The 18,608-nt window shown below is 42.2% G+C and overlaps 1 protein-coding gene across 5 annotated transcripts in view; it reads right to left on the bottom strand.

The window, feature by feature from the left end:
- The window catches only part of TNRC6C (trinucleotide repeat containing adaptor 6C), a 432,408-nt gene that overhangs the window by 383,964 nt on the left and 29,836 nt on the right, over nucleotides 1–18,608 (bottom strand). For all 5 annotated transcript variants that reach the window (XM_081185339.1, XM_081185338.1, XM_081185344.1 and 2 more), the window contains exon 2: nucleotides 7,639–7,704. In XM_081185339.1, the coding sequence (XP_081041465.1) occupies nucleotides 7,639–7,704 (66 nt within the window). The remainder of the gene's footprint in view (nucleotides 1–7,638; nucleotides 7,705–18,608) is intronic.

Raw genomic sequence — 18,608 nt, 5'->3', positions numbered from 1 at the left:
CCTTAAGATGTCTTCTGAATGTCAGGTAGTTGTTTATCTCTTTGACATCTGATGGGAGGGCGTTCCACAGGGTGGGCGCCACTACCGAGAAGGCTCTCTGCCTGGTTCCCTGTAGCTTTGCTTCTTGCAATGAGGGAACCACCAGAAGGCCCTCGGCGCTGGACCTCAGCGTTTGGGCAGAACGATGGGGGTGGAGACGCTCCTTCAGATATACTGGGCCGTGGCCGTTTAGGGCTTTAAAGGTCAACACCAACACTTTGAATTGTGCTCGGAAACATACTGGGAGCCAATGTAGGTCTTTTAAGACCGGTGCTATGTGGTCTCAGCAGCTGCCCCCAGTCACCAGTCTAGCTGCCACATTCTGGATTAGTTGCAGTTTCCGGGTCACCATCAAAGGTAACCCCATTTATTCTTTCTGATTCAACAGAACAAAAAGAATAAATGCCATGGTGCACCTGCAAAAGCACAACCAGATGCCTTCACCTGCCCCAGCTGCAACAAAACATGTCTCTCTCGTATTGATCTCTACAGTCACAGCCGGTGCTGTAACTCTCCAATGGTTTGACTTCACCCTTGATGGCACACTCTTTCATTGTTTCCCAAGAAAGACAGATGCCAAAAACTGTGGGAACAAATTGTTTTTTATAGGGTTAGGCCTCCCAGGCATGGCCTGCACTCACTCTGGTACTAGGGAAATGGCTCAGTGGCAGCTTCTTATGTCATGTAGTGCTAGGACAGCTTATCTAAGGCTGCTTGGGGGAAAGGGACTGTGTACACTCCAGTATTTGGCTCTGCTCAAAAGAATCAATGTGAAGATCACAACCCTGAGACATCTGAGTATAAGTTAGCAATGGGTGAGCCATATATGGCTAGTCTTGGCTTCATTCAGAGGTAAACCAAGCTTGGGCTTATCCACACTTCCTTTCGTTCCACTCCCTTCCCCACAGGAAAACCACTTCAGAGCAAATGGCAATCTGAGTTTGCTTGGATTGCCATTTGTCACTAGGAATGGATTTTTCTTTGCTAAAGGTAAAGGGACCCCTGACCATTAGGTCCAGCCGTGACTGACTCTGGGGTTGCGGCACTCATCTCGCTTTATTGGCCAAGGGAGCCGGCGTACAGCTTCCGGGTCATGTGGCCTGCATGACTAAGTTGCTTCTGGCGAACCAGAGCAGCGGGCGGAAACACCGTTTACCTTCCCTCTGGAGCGGTACCTATTTATCTACTTGCATTTTGATGTGCTTTCAGACTGCTAGGTTGGCAGGAGCAGGGACTGAGCAACAGGAGCTCACCCCGTTGCGGGGATTCGAACCGCCGACCTTCTGATCGGCAAGTCCTAGGCTCTGTGGTTTAACCCACAGCGCCACCTGCATCCCTTTTCTTTGCTACATGGCACTTATTTCCCTGCTGGTAAAATGTCACATGCAATGTATTTCTTTTAACTTTTAGAAGGCAGAAAGAGTCAGGAGGAGTCTGAGTTTCTGAGTACCCTGCTGATCACCCTCATCAGCCGGGGCCAGTCCCTTTTGTTCACTTCCAGTGTCTACCTGTCATATGCTAAGAGGGAGCCTTTGGCAATAGGGAAGACATACTTGCCACCTTCATTTACAGATACCACCATGCAAAGAGTTCACTCAGGATCCCAGCTTCCTATCAGGAGGCCACCTCTCTTAAGCTATTTATTTGAAGGCCTGCATTCCTGAAATTGTAACTTCCAGGGCACCTCAACATAATGCATAACACAGCTGGATGCTATAATTTTCCCCCTTTGCACCTCCTCCACTTCCTTAAAATCCATTCCAAGTGACTGACATTTGCTGAGTGTATTTATGCAGCCCCTTCTAATCCCTTCAGAATATTAAGACTGCATTACTTTGTCTTTGGTTACATTAACTTCAATTTTCCTTATGAGTAAGTATTTGGTGAAAAATTAATATAGTGAAGTTGAAAAGAATCTTATGATGGGAAAAGACTAATTTTGTCTCGTGGCTGCTCAGATACCAGAGTATACTGGGGTTAATGTAATTAACTTACAATTTTAGCCTGGGTTGTGTACATACACTGAATCTCCCGGCTGGAAACAAGATTAGATTTTATTACACTATATATCCTGGTTATCTTCACCATGCCTACGATATTACTTCCCTCAATGACTTCAAGGCTCTTTGCTGCAATGAAAATGCAGAACCATCTGGTACAGAGCCCATGCAGTTTATTTAAGGATTTAATTAAGTGCTCTAAATGGAGAGCTTCTCCGAATTAACATTTTAAATGTGACTTATTGCAGGTTTAATATTGTCTTAATGCCAACCTGGGAAACTCCGTAGCCAAGTTGTTGACGTTTAAATTGAATTCATTTGGGTGGCTCCAGGGGGACTCATTAATTAATCTAAACAACTAATGGGGATTGGTTCTGACTTTTGATGAAGATTATTTACAGAGACAATTTGCTGTGAATAAAGAGTCACAGTAGGCATATGTTTAATTGAATTCTTTTTTTTAAAAAAAGGACATCTCATTGTCTTTAATATCAGGAATGCATCTTATGAGAAAGCTTTGAAATGCCATGAAAGGAAGGATGGCTGGAAACTTCCTCACTGAGTGCTAATAACAAAGGGAATGGGTAATTACATTTGCCTGTGTAATTTGCAGCTTGTAAGGGGACAACAGGTCTGCCTCGTTAATAGCATAAGCAGGAAGAATTATGTCCTACGGGCAGCTTTTGGGTGGTAATCTGACTTTATATATTTTACTTAACAGTCATGAATTGTGAGGTTTGAAGGAACCTGAAGATCATCTAGTCCAGGATCTTGCACTGGGGCAACACTCACCATCCTCACCCCATAGGAAGTTCCCCAACCATCAACGGGTTGTACACTTGGGTACGTTGGGACAGTGCCTTCTCAGCAGCAGCACCAGGAGACAAGGTTCCTCTATAACCAGGCCTTTAGCTGATTGAACATTCTATGGCATTTTAAACTGGGTGATGGAGGGTTACTGTTCTTGGTTTTTGTTATGTTATGTATTATACTGTAAATTGCCCTGTGAACCTCGGGTGAAGGGATGTATATTAAACAAACAACAAATAATACAACAACTATTATGTGGCAGCCAACAAAAGAAAGATGGGGCAAGGTAAGGGTGGAATAACGACACAGCAAGAAGAATCCTAAACTGATACAAAAGAGAAATATTCATCCTAAAATATTCCATTTCTCCTGAGAAGGTTTCCAGACATCTGAATATGGCATGGTGCAGAATCACAGAGAAACCCATGTGTCAATCCTTTTTCCTTTGTCTTCCACTTTCCACCATACAATGATTGTAGAGATATGTGACCTTGAACTCAGAGCAATGCCTTCTACGGACAACAGGGATGCCAACTTGAATAAAATATTGTGGGGGCTCAGGTAAGCCCTGCCCTGCATAACTGATCACATGACGCAGTGCACACACACCATTTGAATGGGAATGCCCATCAACTTTATGGGGGCCCGCCCCCTCAAATATTTTATTGTGAACGCAAAAGCCCCCATGGCCCCTAGGAGTTGGCTCCTATGATGGGCAATGCCATATACTGTATTTTATGGCATAGAAAGTGAAACTAGGAAAGTTTTATTCTTTAGTCTTTTTTAAAAAGAAAAATAGACTTTTACTATTATTCTACTGTAGTCTCTGGCATTCATTAAACAATGGTCATCTACTCCTGGCTTCAGTCTAGTTCAGAGATGCAACTCTGTCCAGATTTCATACTTCCCTATTTTCAGATCACAATGTAATAATAAATATCCTTTCATGGGATATTTCAGATGGCTGTAGGTGAGCAGCTTATTTATTTGTTTTGGGAATTTCCTGTCTTGTCCTGTCCTGTCCTTTTACAGTAAAGACAGCACTACTACAGCAAAGGAAGTCTGAATAACAATGTTAAAAGTTTTAAATAGCTGGTGGAAGACTGGTGGAGAGGGGGTCCAAAAAGCCCTCTCAAGGAATGGAGAACGAAGAGGCTCTCTCTCAGCTGTCTTGAAAAATCTGCCAGATTTGGGACAGAGAAGAGCACCCCAGCAGGTCTTAGGGCAGAATAGTAAAGGAGATGACTAACCTAGACCTAAGATATCTATGGCTTTAAAGGTAAACTCCATCCCCTTGAATTGTGCCAGAAAGAAATTGGTGGCCACTGTTGTGAAATGGGGGTGATAAGCTCCCACATGCAAGTACCCACTAACCACCTTGCTGCTGCATTCAAGCATTGCACGGGAAACTTGGACTAAAGTATCTCTCATTAGTTCCTTCCACTCTCCGAGAATGGTGTCATAGCATATTTATGTATCTGGCTAAACGGGAAAAACCAACCCACCCTTTCCCCAGCTTCTTCCATAATAAAAATGACATCCATGTCCATCACAACAATGGTTGTATGTAGCAGCTAGAATTACTAGTATCCGTTTCTGTGGTTTCTTTTTCTCACTGTATATGTGGGAGAGAGAGTGTACCATTTGGGAATATGCATCCATGTATGCAGAAATAGCCTCAGCCTTCCCAAACCATGGGTGCACCCACAGTGCTGGTAAATATCCCAATAGGCAGGGTAGCGGTGACTATCCTAATAGGATGGGTAGACCAAGAGGAGCATCGAGCAGGGAGCTGGGGTTGAGGGATAGGGGAACAAAAGCACAACCTTTCTGTCTCAGCTCTCACATCTCTTCTCAGTATTTAAACAGAAAGGCTGTGCAGAGGGGCATTCTTAGGAGGATTCCTGAAGTTTGAAACAGACAGGCCTTCTTTAGAGACAAGCCAAATATCAAGTATGTTTTGACTGTTTTTCTTCCTGTCTTCACTAGCTCCCAATAGGGTAAATGTAAGCTGACATTAGCATAAATGCATTATGTTTCTCCCCCAATGACTATCTATATTTACATTTTGTTCTGAAGTATTTTTCAGGCCTTGAGCTGTTGGGGAAGGAGAAAACAAATGCTTTAAAACTTCCAAGCCAGCTATCTGTACTGGCTGTGGGGACTCTGGTGCATTGCTCCACTTCTCCATGCATTTCCAAAGAGGGAGCCAGTCTGTAGAAGCATCCCACAGCACCAACTCCCTCTGCTGAAAGGAATTGAAATCCCCATGCACACAGCATCCCCATGTGCTTTTTAGAGCTCACACAGAGTGACAGGCCAACTGAATAATCAGAAATTTGAGGACAAAAGAAAAGAAAAAAAAGGTCAGGGGAATTTGCCCCACCAATTTTCAGTTACATACAATTGTCTCGTGTATCAGATAACAATTCTACAATACCAGCCTTCCTTTTAAAAAATAGCAAATCTGTCATGACATAAATGGAGTAGAACCCAATTAATTAGATGGAACTTTTGAACCCCATCACCTTCCTACGCCCCCTATGGCATGGAACTTGGACATATGTAAGGAAACAAGCCCAAAGACAAAAAGGTCCAGATTTCCTGTATGTATTGTTCTTCTACATTTATTTTTATACCAAAAACAGGTTTGAACAGCTCCCAAATTCCACTGCTTTGTACAAGCTTTGCACAAGCTGCGTGCTAATGTAGAATAGAATTGATGGGATGGATACACGGAGAAAAAGCATGCATAGTCATTAAGTCAGATGCAACTGGAGCAGCCACCCCTTATCAGCATGGTTGGATACTATCAAGAACATTGCTAGATTCTCTCAGAGATCCACAAAGGAACTCTTTTATGCAAACACCTCCAGCGGTAGCTTTTAAGCATCTGACAGTCAGAGTGGTAAAAAATTATACATTCAGCTGGGTTTCCAGGGGAGAGTTATTGTGCAGTACATCGGAAGGGGGGAGAGCATCTTGATAATAATAATAATAATTTTTTAAAAGAATAATTTACAATTGTCACAGGGAGGGGGGGAAAGACTGTTAGACTTTAAGGCAAGATCAATTGGGCATTTAAGGAGGATTGAAAATGGTTTTCTATCTGGTACCCCATAATATGTTTGTGATGGGATGATGAGCTGCTTGTGCGTAAAATCGTAATCCCTCAGAGTTTGTTCAAGTCCACAAACCTCTGTCTGTGACGGAGCCCCTCAGACATGGCTCCTCTAGTCACTGGCAGATTCCGACAGTGGCTGCTTTCGGAATCGCTTCCAACATAAAAGCTCCTTAACGGAAACACGTCTTCTGGACTCACGGCGTGACAGTTTCCGGCGAGGAGTGGGTCTCCCTATGGGAGGTCCAGAAACCTCCCCACTGTTCTCGCTGGAAGTGTCCCTGTTTCCTCCCTCCTGCTCGCCTTCCCTCAGAGACCCACCTCTCCCCCTGCTGGTTCCTGCTTCAGCTGCTGGGTCTCTCCCAACCTCCGTGAGCCCTTCCACCACCTGTCCCTCCGATGGCAGTTCCCTGACAATGTTGACAGCAAAATGCTCCAGTTTCATGTGAAAGTGGCTTACAGAAACAGGGAGATCCTATACATAAAGTCATCTAAAACAGTAAAGGTGGGATTTTGGGTTTTGACATCTGAGATAAGAAGCATACTTTATTTTCTTTGTAACTGATGGTGTAGAACAGGGGTGTCTAAATGCTTCGGAGCTACAGCTCTCATAATTTCTGGCCATTGGGCCTCCTTGCTAGCTGGGGAGATGGGAGATGGAGTCCAACAAGATTTGGAGGACCACATCTATGTTCAAGAGTAGATAACATGCTAGACTAAAGAACAAGCTTTCAAAATGAGTGGCCTCCAGCCTTCATAGGTCCCAAGGTAAGCAACTAAACCAGAACGCTGATAGACTGTAAAGTCAGACTGTCTGTTGAGTGATCCACTTTGAATCCATACAAAATGTTACACTTACAAAAAGTTACATTACAACAGCTTCTCTGCAGTGTTCTTCTTGGAGGTTTATGACTACAGTGGTACCTCGGGTTAAGACCTCAATTTGTTCTGGAGGTCCGTTCTTAACCTGAAACTGTTCTTAACCTGAGGTACCACTTTAGCTAATGGGGCCTCCCGCTGCCGCCACGCCACCGCCAAGTGATTTCTGTTCTCATCCTGAAGCAAAGTTCTTAACCCGAGATACTATTTCTAGGTTAGCGGAGTCTGTAACCTGAAGCGTCTGTAACCCGAGGTACCACTGTACCTGTTTATGCAACCATAGATTCCTGAGATCATTCAAGGTCTGGTCTCTTGCTTATAGCATACTTTATGCTAAAACCATTGTGCAAGTGGAAAACACTATTCTGACATAAGAATAAAATAGGTATAATTTTATAGGTAGATTATAAAGATTCTATATAATCTTTAAATACAAAACCTTCAAATCATTGTTAAGCTACATTTCCCATTGTGGGATTTGGCCTCTACTATTTCTACATAGTACATACAACTGCACAGTTCTTAAAAATGCACCACATCTATATGCCCCTACTTCAGGAAAATTATGCCGCCTTAATTACAGTAGTCTGCTACGAGTTAAGGAAATCCCCACCCCAATAAAAAGATCAAAAGCATATATATTTTTATCTCAGAGACATCTTGACCATTCCTGTGGGGCTGCCTGTTACTTTACGCACCATGTAATGGATATACAAGAAAAGGGGGTTGGGTTTTTAAAATACAATGATGCAACAGTGAAAGCATGTGAAGCAAATTTCAGAGACTGACCTTTCTGTTCTCATAGAGATCCTCGTTTTCTTTGGTTTTATATTCACATGTAGCTGTTTCCATGTCCTAGGAAAAAGAAAGAGTACCTTCATATTGTTGTCAACTATTAAAAATGCAGGTAATTGAGCTGTGGTTGTGTGATATCCAGGTAAGTGCCTGTTATTTGAGGGCATTTGTTAACAGTTAAAGAACTGCTATATTTCGATAGACCAATCACCATTCAGTGTCAATAAGCTGTACAATACTTACATCCTGTTTTTTAATCAGGTATGGCTAGTTTCTACAAAGAAATATATTGAAAACAGTTGTGAAATGAATTATTCTGTATGATTAAAATTATGGTTACCATTTAGAAGTCCTGAAAGAATTCAATTCATCATATCAGCAATCCACAGGAAAGGGACTAAGCTTTTGCAGTACAAGGGCTGCAATGAGAGTTTGTCACCCACATACAATGGGTATCTTTATGTGACTAAGTTTTTTCCTGCATTTCTGTGTGGTTCTTGGATCACTTGGATTCAACATCAGAAGGTATAGACTTCCATGTATAAGTGCAGCCTTTCTGGACAGGCACATGTAGGTACTTTTTGCTTTGGGTTCACTAAAGCTGCATATCTATACTTGTTTTCCATCCCTAGTTATCATCATAACATTGCTTGCACAGCTAACAGCACTACAGCAGTACTCAAGGCCAGCATCGTGGGCACAGCCAAACACAGAGAAAGTGAAGTCTGACCCGGCATATTCACAGCTAAAGGTACCACTTTTTGGTGGTGTTTGCTATGAACTTAGTAATACATTTTCCAGGGCATCTATAACCACAGATTCACTGAGTTAGATACAATATATGTATTGTGTTGCTATGTTTATCCTTTCCTTTCTTCAAGGAATTTAAGATGGCATAGAATATATGGGGATTATCTCACTGTATCCTCACAACCACAGGGTATATTTGTGTTGCATTTGTATTTATTGTTTTTATTTGGACACTTACTGATGTGTGGTTGTATGGATGCTTTAGCTGAGATTCCTGCATTGCAGGGGGTTAGACTAGATGACCCTTGGGTCCCTTCCAACTCTAAGATTCTATTATTCTATGATTTATAGATTACTGTCAGCTGCTGTTAACTTTTAGGAAAGGCAGGAAACAAATATTTCATAAATAAATATAAATAAATAAATAACCCAGTTTAGGCTGACAATGTGTATGACTAGTCACAATTCACTCAGCGAGACTCATGGCTGAGTGAGTAGGAAGTCAAACCTAGTTCTCCTTGGTCTTAGTCAACTAAACACCATATCAGGGCTGCTATCTTATTAGGGAATAAAGCTGAACACAATGTGATGTTTCTAAGTAAACACGCATTTTTGAATAAACATACACTGTGGATCAGACTTTTCTATCTCTATATGGTATTTTCTACAGGGCTACCCGACATGAAGGACTTTCAAGCATCCAAACCAGTCCCTTGCAGGAAAATAGAAAGACAAATAATTGAAAATAGCCAATTCCCACCAGCCCCAGCCTGCATGGCCAAATGGCAGGGAATAGTCCAACAACATCTGGTTCTCTATCTCTGCCTTACATGTTTGCTGTAAGTATTGCTGAAACACTGACATATTAATGCTAAAAATTAATCTCATCCTTCAGTAATGCCTAAAAGTCATGAATGTCAATTGTAGTTTTCTACCATTCTTTAGGTGTTTTTAGTTTATTTGTGGCTCTCATTCCATTGGATAACTCACGACTGCTAAGGATGTGTATAAGAATATGTGGAAAATATAGATATATGAGCTATTTCGTTGACCTTCAACCCAGTGTATCAGTGGTGGAAACTTGCTAATCATATGTCATTTTGCTTTAGTGCATGAACCCAGAGTTTAAAGCTGCTTAATTCCCTTCAAGATGTAAGATCTTTCTTTCTCTCATTGGATGGGTTAAACATGTGGTCCTCTCTGGTTGGTTGGCATTTATCTGTCCTAGAAGACAACGGAACAGTGCGTCTTGGGGGTGAAGCCAAACCGTTAGAGAATTACAGTGCCTGCTGTGGCTGTAGAGACTGATATGAGAGATACATGTTTTGTTGCAGCTGGGGCAGATCAAAGTGTCTAGTTGTGCTGATGCAGATATACAATGGCGTTTCTTCTTTCTGCACTCCTCCCAGCGGTCATTCCTTCTCTGTTCATTGCTGTGGATACACATGACTGATTGTTTCCAGGCACTGTGGATGTCTGCAAGGGATTATCACATGCTGGGGTTAAAGTTGCCAGCCTTTATGTCATCTCTACTCCACTGAAATCAATGGGATTTAAATGTGCTTTATTTTGACTGGGTTGTGCCGTTTGTTTGGAGAGAAAATTACTCTAGTTAGCTGAGGTATAGCAGGCATTCCTCAATCTGATTTGATAACATTTTATATCCCTCCCCCCAGCATGTGATCCTTAGGTTAATTTCAGAAAACAAGCCATATTATCTCAACAGGAGCTTGTTGGCCTCAACAATTCACTTTTATAATTATTCACAAAACTACCATGATTCAATTATTACAAGTGGAAGTCGGTATTGCACACTACTTAATTATAAGGCACAAGCTTACTAGAGCAATAATGCAAGTGTGCAATGATACAGAAGGAAGAAACTATAAATTTCACTAGCTTTATGTTACCAATACCTTCAAGGTCCTGTAAATCAGGGGTTGCCGATGTGGTGCCCTCCAGATGTTTTTGGCTATGATCTTACCCAGCCCCTGGGTATTGGCCATGCTGGCTGGGGCTGATGGAGAGTTGTAGTCCACAACTGAACATAATGAAAAGTTCTAGGGTGTGAGACAAGTGATTTGATGGAATTGTTATATTAAAAACCAGATTTCTACTTGGGCAGCTTTAAAGTAGCTCATAGACTGACTGCCCTCCCAAAATAACTTTAGCTTCTTTGGATAAAACTGGCACCATTTACTTTATTTTATTTCCACCCGTCTCTCTGGAAGAATTTCTGATCAATTCTGAGGAATGGAACAAAGTTCTAGATAAGAAAAGGCATTGTCCAAGGCAGAAATTCTGAAGACGAGGGGTCAGTTTCCTGGTAAGAGAGGATATGAACAGCATCCTGGGCACCATAAGGGAAGACTTAGCAGCACCATGGATAGGGGAAAGGATGGCCTCTCTAGCTGATTTTAGACAAGCAACTGTTAGTATGAATCAATTGCTGCTCTTCCACTTTTAGCTACAAACAGACTTTAAAAAACATTCTACACTACTGGGATTGTTGCGCTTTTCCTGTGTGTGCCTCCTGCTGCATTTCATTCATACCTGTAGCTGCGATGCAGCTGCTATGGGTGGGAAAGGTGCAATTTACCTGAGTGGCCATGCGGGATTGGGGGGAGTGATCCTTAAATTAAGCCAATACATTATATATTTAGCACTAAGCACTTAATAATTTAAGTGTGATTGCCTGTTGATTTATATATATATTTTAAACTGAAGTATTTAACATTTTTTTGGATTGGAAATATAAACTGGAATATAAATTGGGAATGGGGGAAAACCACATTGCTAAAATGGCAATTCAAATGAGCTTTTTGTTTAGTTTTTAAATAATACACTAGAATTCTGGTATTAGGTCAGGATAAACAAAATGAAAAGTTTTAGCTCAGTTGTAGAGCATATGCCTTACCTGCAGAATATCCCAGATTTAATTGCCAGCATCTCCAGGCAGGGGTGGGAAATACTTCTACCTGAAATTATGGAGAGCTGCTGCCAGTCAGTGTACAATACTGAGCTACATGGACCAATGGTCTGACTCACTTTAAGACAGCCTCCTATTTTCCCCAAGGGCATGATGTCTTCTTTTTCATGCAATGCATAACCAGTTTATGGCACTAATTGTCATAAGATGCAGAGATGGCAAATTCTAGATGCTGCCTGAGGACAAACACCACCAGAGTCTGCCCATTCCTGAGACTGATAGTGAAGATACCCCTTCTCACAGCACTTCCACATAAATGGTTTCATAAGTGATATAAACTCTGAATCAGAGTGCCAGTCCCAATCTCCTCTCCAGTTTGTTGCAGTCAAGACAGACTAGCAGGATCAGTCAGCGTGGAAGAAAGAGCTAGTTGATGTGAAACCCAAAAGGAGATGGTTGCTTTAGACCAGGGGCCATCCAGATTTTGCTGAACTACAGCATCCATCATCACTGACCTTTGGCCATTGTGGCCAGGTCTGATGGGAGTTGTAGTTCAGTAACATCTGAGGGGGAGGGCACAGGTTAGCCATTTCTGCTCTAAACCCCACATCTGCCAGCTATTCTTGCTTTTCTAGACCCCTACTTGCCAGCTATTCTCGCTTTTAAGAGGGGAATTTTCTGTCATGAAATGCTACTTATCTGAATTCTGGGTGCTTTTTTGGCCCAGTCTTTTCTTTCTTTGCGTCTTATTCCTTCTCAGCAGCTTATTTATTTGGCCAACCCACCCAGAACGCCCTAACCCAGATGTTTCCAGAGGGGATGTCTGAATAAATGAAGCCCCAGTTGGTTCTATCAGCTCACTTTTCCCCTTCCTTGATAAACCAGAGACCCTGGGGAAACACAAGGTCATCTTTAAATTAGCTTTTTAAACTCTAGATAGAGGGGGTGGGGAATCAGCTCAAGAAATCAGGCTAATATTGCATTATGAGGCACACTGAGTATTTCTGGGAGTTCAGCTTGCAGGAGGATATTGTACAGCAAGTCACATCTATTGTGAGTCTTAAGAAAGGTGCCTTGTTTTAAAATTTAGCAAGAAGTTGAGATAAGAAGAGAGAGAAAGAAAGAAAGAAAGAAAGAAAGAAAGAAAGAAAGAAAGAAAGAAAGAAAGAAAGAAAGAAACAAACTATGGAAAGATGGTACAATTTTTGGATGGTGTTTGTGTGTGTTAGTTAAAACAGCCACAATTCATACCAAATCAGCATGCATCAACTTCCTTTCCTAAGTCATTTTTGAAGCTGGGGGGGGGGGACGACGACGCAGGATCTGATATAGCTAAAATTTAAACATAGCAAAATAAAATAAACTGCAGCCTTTTCAAATATTATATCACAGTTCACTGTGTACCCTCCACCCTTTCTCCTCATGGCAAGACCAACCACTGCATAAAAATGCTTTTCATCATTTGCAAAAATTTGATGCCCAAAATAGCCCCCTGGTTGCCTTAGCAACTAGCATTTATTTCCCCTCCTCCCCTTCCATTTCTCTCCCCCCCCTTTACCCTTTGCATATTGCTGCATATTTCTATCATCTCTTTCCAGGCACAGTTCATAAACACGGCTGCATAATAAAGAATGTTATCACCAATGACTTACAGCCCAGCTGCTGCAAATAAGATATGAAGTGGCAGGGAAATACAATTTCATGCAGCTAGGACAACAGATTGATAGGGTGCCCTTCAAATTTGATGCCACTTCTTTAAGTCTGTCTAAATTAAAAAAAAAAAGTTGGTTTGCTCTCCTCCTCCCCCTTTCCTTGGTAGCAATAGACAATAAAGGCGAGAGATAATTCATAGGGATTCTCATTACGTCTGGAGCAACCTTGCCCTGAGATATTGACAATTCAAAGAGATGCACGTTTCTTCTCCCCTCTGCCCTGGTTCTCCGGCTCTCCTTCCACACTGAAACACTTATCCATCTAGTCTGTGCACCTTTTTAATTTAAATATTGTCCCTTTCAAATTATTGTTCAGACTCAGGTTTCTTGGGGGAGGTTTGCCATAGACAAGAGATAAAATAAAATCCTTAACTCCCACTATCATCACCTTCAAAGTTTGATTTGATTCAAGAGATATGAAAGCTACAGATTTAATGGGAAGAGATCTCAGGGACATTGTCTCTGTCAAAGAGAAGAGAGAGGAGATTGCTTCTCAAGGATGCCTCTTGGCAATTGCTTGCTGATGGGCTGCCCTCAGCATGAGGGTTTGGACATTGATCTGAACAGACAAGAGTTATCATCCTGGTCCTTTATGGCACAATCATAGGGCCATTAAATGCCATTGAAACACAGAGTTGCCATTCCAATGAAGAAGACTTGCTACACACTGGAACGTTCCTGAGAAAGCATCCATAAATTAGTATTTCATTTGAAAGAAACTCATCTTGACTTTGTATTAACTGTTTGTTTGTGCAAGTGTAATATAATCATGTAGATAACTTTTTTATGGGAGCATCATGTGGACCTCTGATCATGCAGATCTACAAAGGCATCAGATAGACAGATACAGGGCAGTAGTAACCAATGAGGCAGACTGTAGTTAAGTACTATGACTCCCATCAGCCCCTACCCCATGACAAACAGTGACGAATAATAGGAACTCTAGTACAACAACATCAGAAGGGAACCACATTGGCTATCCCTGACGCAAGGTGTGGTCATGGGGCAGGCTGGACATGGAGAATAAAATGGGAGAGGTGAAACCCACTTTTGGAAAGAGAAGATTTTCAAGCCTGGCTGCTAAATTTAACCTTATGACCTACATAGACTTCATTCTGAGACTACATAGCTGTCTAGGAAGGAGGTGAGGCTTGCAATCAGGGTGTTATCTGGGCAAGCTTCACAACATGCAACATCTTAAAGTGTATCAGGTACATATAATTATAATTTTCTTATATTTGGATCCCACCTTGTTTCTATCATGGAATTCAAGGTGATATACTTGGGGTTCCCAAGCAGTCTCCCATCTAGACTGTAACCAGATCCACACCTGCTTGGCTTCAGCAAGGTCTCAGGTGCCTTCAAACTATACTAAAAAATAAATAACTTTACAAAAGGAAGTGACAGTTTTTTCATAAAGCATGTTGCCTGTACGGTAATTAGAATTGGCCTGTCTAAACAATTATCATCCTTTGTGTTCAAATTATCAGTATTTTGAGTACACTCACTCATGATTGTGTTCATCAGTGGTCTCAAACAAACGACAGATCTTTCTATTTCCCTCCCTATTTACAATCTGATGTGTCATGCAAGTTTTGATGACCACTGGTCACCGGGTACGGTAACTCTGGAAAGTTCAAAAGATGTGACATCACAAGTCAATGGTGGTTGTTCCTTGCTGCCCTCTGTGGGCAGCGGGGAGGTTCAGGCAGGGGAAAGCCAGGATTTATGAGGCAAAAATCTTGGCAATGTTCTCCAGTGGAGTCTGGGGAGCTCACCGCAACCCACTGTGCCACTTAAGCCCATGTCTGCCAACCTGAAAGGCAGAATGGGTGCAACCTGGTAGTGTGTCCCTGCCATGGACGAGCCTCTGTCTCCGGCATGATTTGTGCTTGATTCCTCCTTAATCTGGAATATTGGTGTTAATCAAGAGGAAATGTTTCTGCTTGTAGGTATGTTTCAACCAATCATTAACAGTTCCTATTGATGCTCATGCTCATGATTTGAACCTGGGGACAAACTTCAATTGATAATGAAAGCCTTTAGTGTTTTCTCCTGATTATGACATGATAGATAGATAGGAGTTCCAATCTTGCAGAAAACAGCCCCTGGATAATCAAGGGGCTCTGACTCCATTTCTCTCGCTTCCTTAACAAGTGGTAGTCTGCTACTGCCAGGTACCCCAAGAGATGGTTTTCAGATGCATTAACTACTCAATGTAAGCATACAAACCCTCCATGTGAGGGATGCCACGGGGGCCACGGGGCCACATGGACTAGCTCCACCTTTTGGCACCAATGTACCCAGCTACCATGTGCCCACAACCCAAGCATTCCAGCAAGGACAGCCCACCCATGAGGTAAGGTGAGGCAATTGCCTCATACGGCAGAAGCCACGGGGCAGCAGATCCTGGTATATTTCTTTATTCCCCACCTTGTTCCTGGTGTACCTTTTCTTCCCTGGTGGGAGGGGGGCACAATTCTGTCCTTTGTCTCAGGTACCAAAATGTACTAGGCTGGCCCTATATTCAGGCAGTGCAAGAAGGGACCCTGCAAGAACACCCAAAAGGCTATCATGATTAGGCCAGGGTTCCCCCTCACATGTATACATTACTAGAGCCCCTTCCCATGCCAGATGAATGCATGGACAGGAGGGAATCCACTACCAGGCAGAACAGCAGGGAGGGAAGGCTGGCCCATGCAGCTCTGTAACCTCATTTACATGTTCTTTCATGACCTGAAGATTTCCTGCCTATGTAAACAGAGTCCCCCTCCCACTTAATGATTTTGTAGAGTTTTGATATAAAACATCAACAATGCATTAAATAAAATAAAATCCATTTATGCTGTCCACACATCTTCAGCTCTCTCTTTTTCTTCATTCTCACAGCAATAAAAAATAAATTTGAGGTTGTTGACTCAAGATAATAACCTCAAATTAAGAACTTAAAAACAACAACACACAATCCCCAATTATCCTTTATTTTGTAAGCAATTCTTTTGTCAGAGGTAGAGAAATGGGAAAAATCCAGATTCAAAGCTAAAGCTCCCCTGGAATGTTGCTTTGAAGACAGCTCTGTCTCTGCATAATAGCAGATAATAGTTGTAGGCAGAACAATGCCATTATGTGAAAAGTGGAAACAGGTGAGCTTTGTCAATTTTGCTTCTTAGCCATGTAAAAATATGGAGGGGGGCGGGACATGCTGTGTGGAACTGGAGGGATCAGCTCTCTCTATGCCAATACCCCTTGGTAATATTGAATACCTATTGACTTCTGAGGCTTTGACATGAGCTGGGTGTGGCAGCTCAGTTAAATTCTCAGAAAATAAGATCTACAGGGCCATATAAAATTCACCAGCATCAGGAGGGTAACAGTGGTTCCAGAAAGAAGGGAATCCTTGCTGATTCTTTTAGAAGCGAAGTTTCACTTGCTATCTGCAGTGATCCTCCAGTCCTGGCGCAAATGATGTGGGCAGGGGGGTGGATTTGCTTTATTACCCAAGAATAGACCTGTAGTCTGAGATAAGTTAGAGGGGGGCTCTTCTATATGTCAGATTTCAAAATGGCATAAGTGATAGAGGAGCTGCTGAGAGGCTTAACGAAGGAGCTGCCCATTAGCACAGCCAACCTCCCCACACCAAAAAACCTCAACTGTTTTGCTTACTGGAGAGACAAATCACCGTTTACCTGGCAGAAGGACAATATTTGAAAAGGGCTGGTCCTATGAAAGCTTTCTCAGAAGTCACACCAAGGTCAACGAGCACGAACCCACAATTCCGCTTACAATATTTGTCATAGCAAGTGTTCCATCCCTCTCTGCTGAGCATGGAGAGGGGACCCTTAGCCTTCCTGCCCAGCTCCAAGATATAGTTGCTCTGTGGGCTTCTGAAGTTCAGATCACCTGTGGAAACAACCCTCAACCCCCTCTCCAACTCCAAACTAGAACCTTGCAGGGAGACATGGGCATTGTCCCTAGCCTCATATAGAGGCACAACACAAGGTCAGACGTCAGAGACAAGGGGAAGGGTGAGGTCCTGGTGACCACAAGTTTTGGCTTCCCCCCCAAAGCCAGTCAAAATTTGTGGAGCCCTGTCTGCAGGCTACCTCACTAAGGAATACAACCAGAGATGGATAAGTGAAAGCACACCTCAATTCAACAGTATAGGCATTGCAGGATAATTTTCTCTGAAGAGAATACCCAGACTCTCCAATCCTAGCCAAAGTCATTATTGGAGCAAGCTGCTGCCCTGTGTGGAGGCCAAGTTCAAGAGCACGGCACCTTCATTTCCTTGAATAGCAAAACCCATTTATCTTTTTCCCCCTTGAGTAAACAAACAAGCCACCCACCACCACCACCCTGTCCTATAAATGCCTCATAATATACAGTATCCAAAATGTACATTTAATTCCATCTTTGCTAAAACCTTAAACCCTACTGACACCATAAAACATCAGTGGACTGCCGGCTATGATTGTCTCTCATAATTGAGGAGAACATTAAGGCAAGAGGAATTGTGCTGAAAAATGACATCTTATCTATTTCCTCCCCACCCTTGCTCTCTATATGCCACATTTTTGTCATTGCAGGTCATACACCTGCTCCCTACTTCATAATACACAGAAGTGATAAATGCTTGGATGAACAGATTACTGGAGGCCGTGTCAATCTGGAAACAGGAAAACTCACTCAATTGCCAGCTTTTTTGTCCTGTAGAAAAATAAAATGCCAATACCATGAATTTGTCTTTCTCCTCTCTTGTGCTACGGGTGATGATTGATTGTCAAGAAAGAGACCATATTAGAGCTGGAGGGGAGTTTCGAGATGAGGGTGATCATGCCCAGGTTTCAAAGAAGGGAGGATAATTTACATGAAACAAAGTAAGCCATACTTGACCATGACCTCATCTTGACTTCTGAATATATTAGATATGTTTTCTTAGAAAAGTGTTGCATCCATGATGCAGTACATACTACGAAGATTTGCCAACCCCCGCTATGCTGGGACCTCAATGAGCTTATTAGACAAAGACCATTCCATATTACTTTATTCCATTATTGGCTGACATAACAAGGTCTTACAAATGCATGTTTGAATACATAACATATTTTGGTTATATTCCTTCAGATTGCTTAAGAATAGATAACTAGCCAAAGCTGCAAGAGCCATTTCTAATCTCCTTCAAGTTTTAGGCTCTTATTAAAATGTTGAATTCAGGTGGAATTGACAGTTTTGGCAAGACACCTGATGGATGAAAAACATGGTCCTTCAGCACATTTAATTGTGATACCTTGGCTTTTCTATGCTTATGGCATGGCATGGCTTGTGAATTTTTTTGGCTGTGACATTTTATTGCCAGCTCCAAACGTAACCTCCTGGATTCAAACAGACATTAGTCATCATGTCTCTCTCTCCAGCCCATTGTTTTACTGTGTTAATTCACTCCAAACTCATACTCTAAGCTTCCAGTCTACATTGCTTCTATTGCTTACCCCTCTCTACTGTAAGCTCTCTAACTGCAAAGGGATGGATGAGCCCTACTCAACTGGAGTCTCATTCCCAGTTCCTATGATCCT

Source organism: Podarcis bocagei (assembly GCF_964188305.1).
Source record: "Podarcis bocagei genome assembly, chromosome: 2".
Lineage (NCBI taxonomy): Eukaryota > Metazoa > Chordata > Lepidosauria > Squamata > Lacertidae > Podarcis > Podarcis bocagei.
The sequence above is the reverse complement of the archived record's forward strand: the minus strand, read 5'-3'. Positions and strand labels throughout refer to the sequence as shown.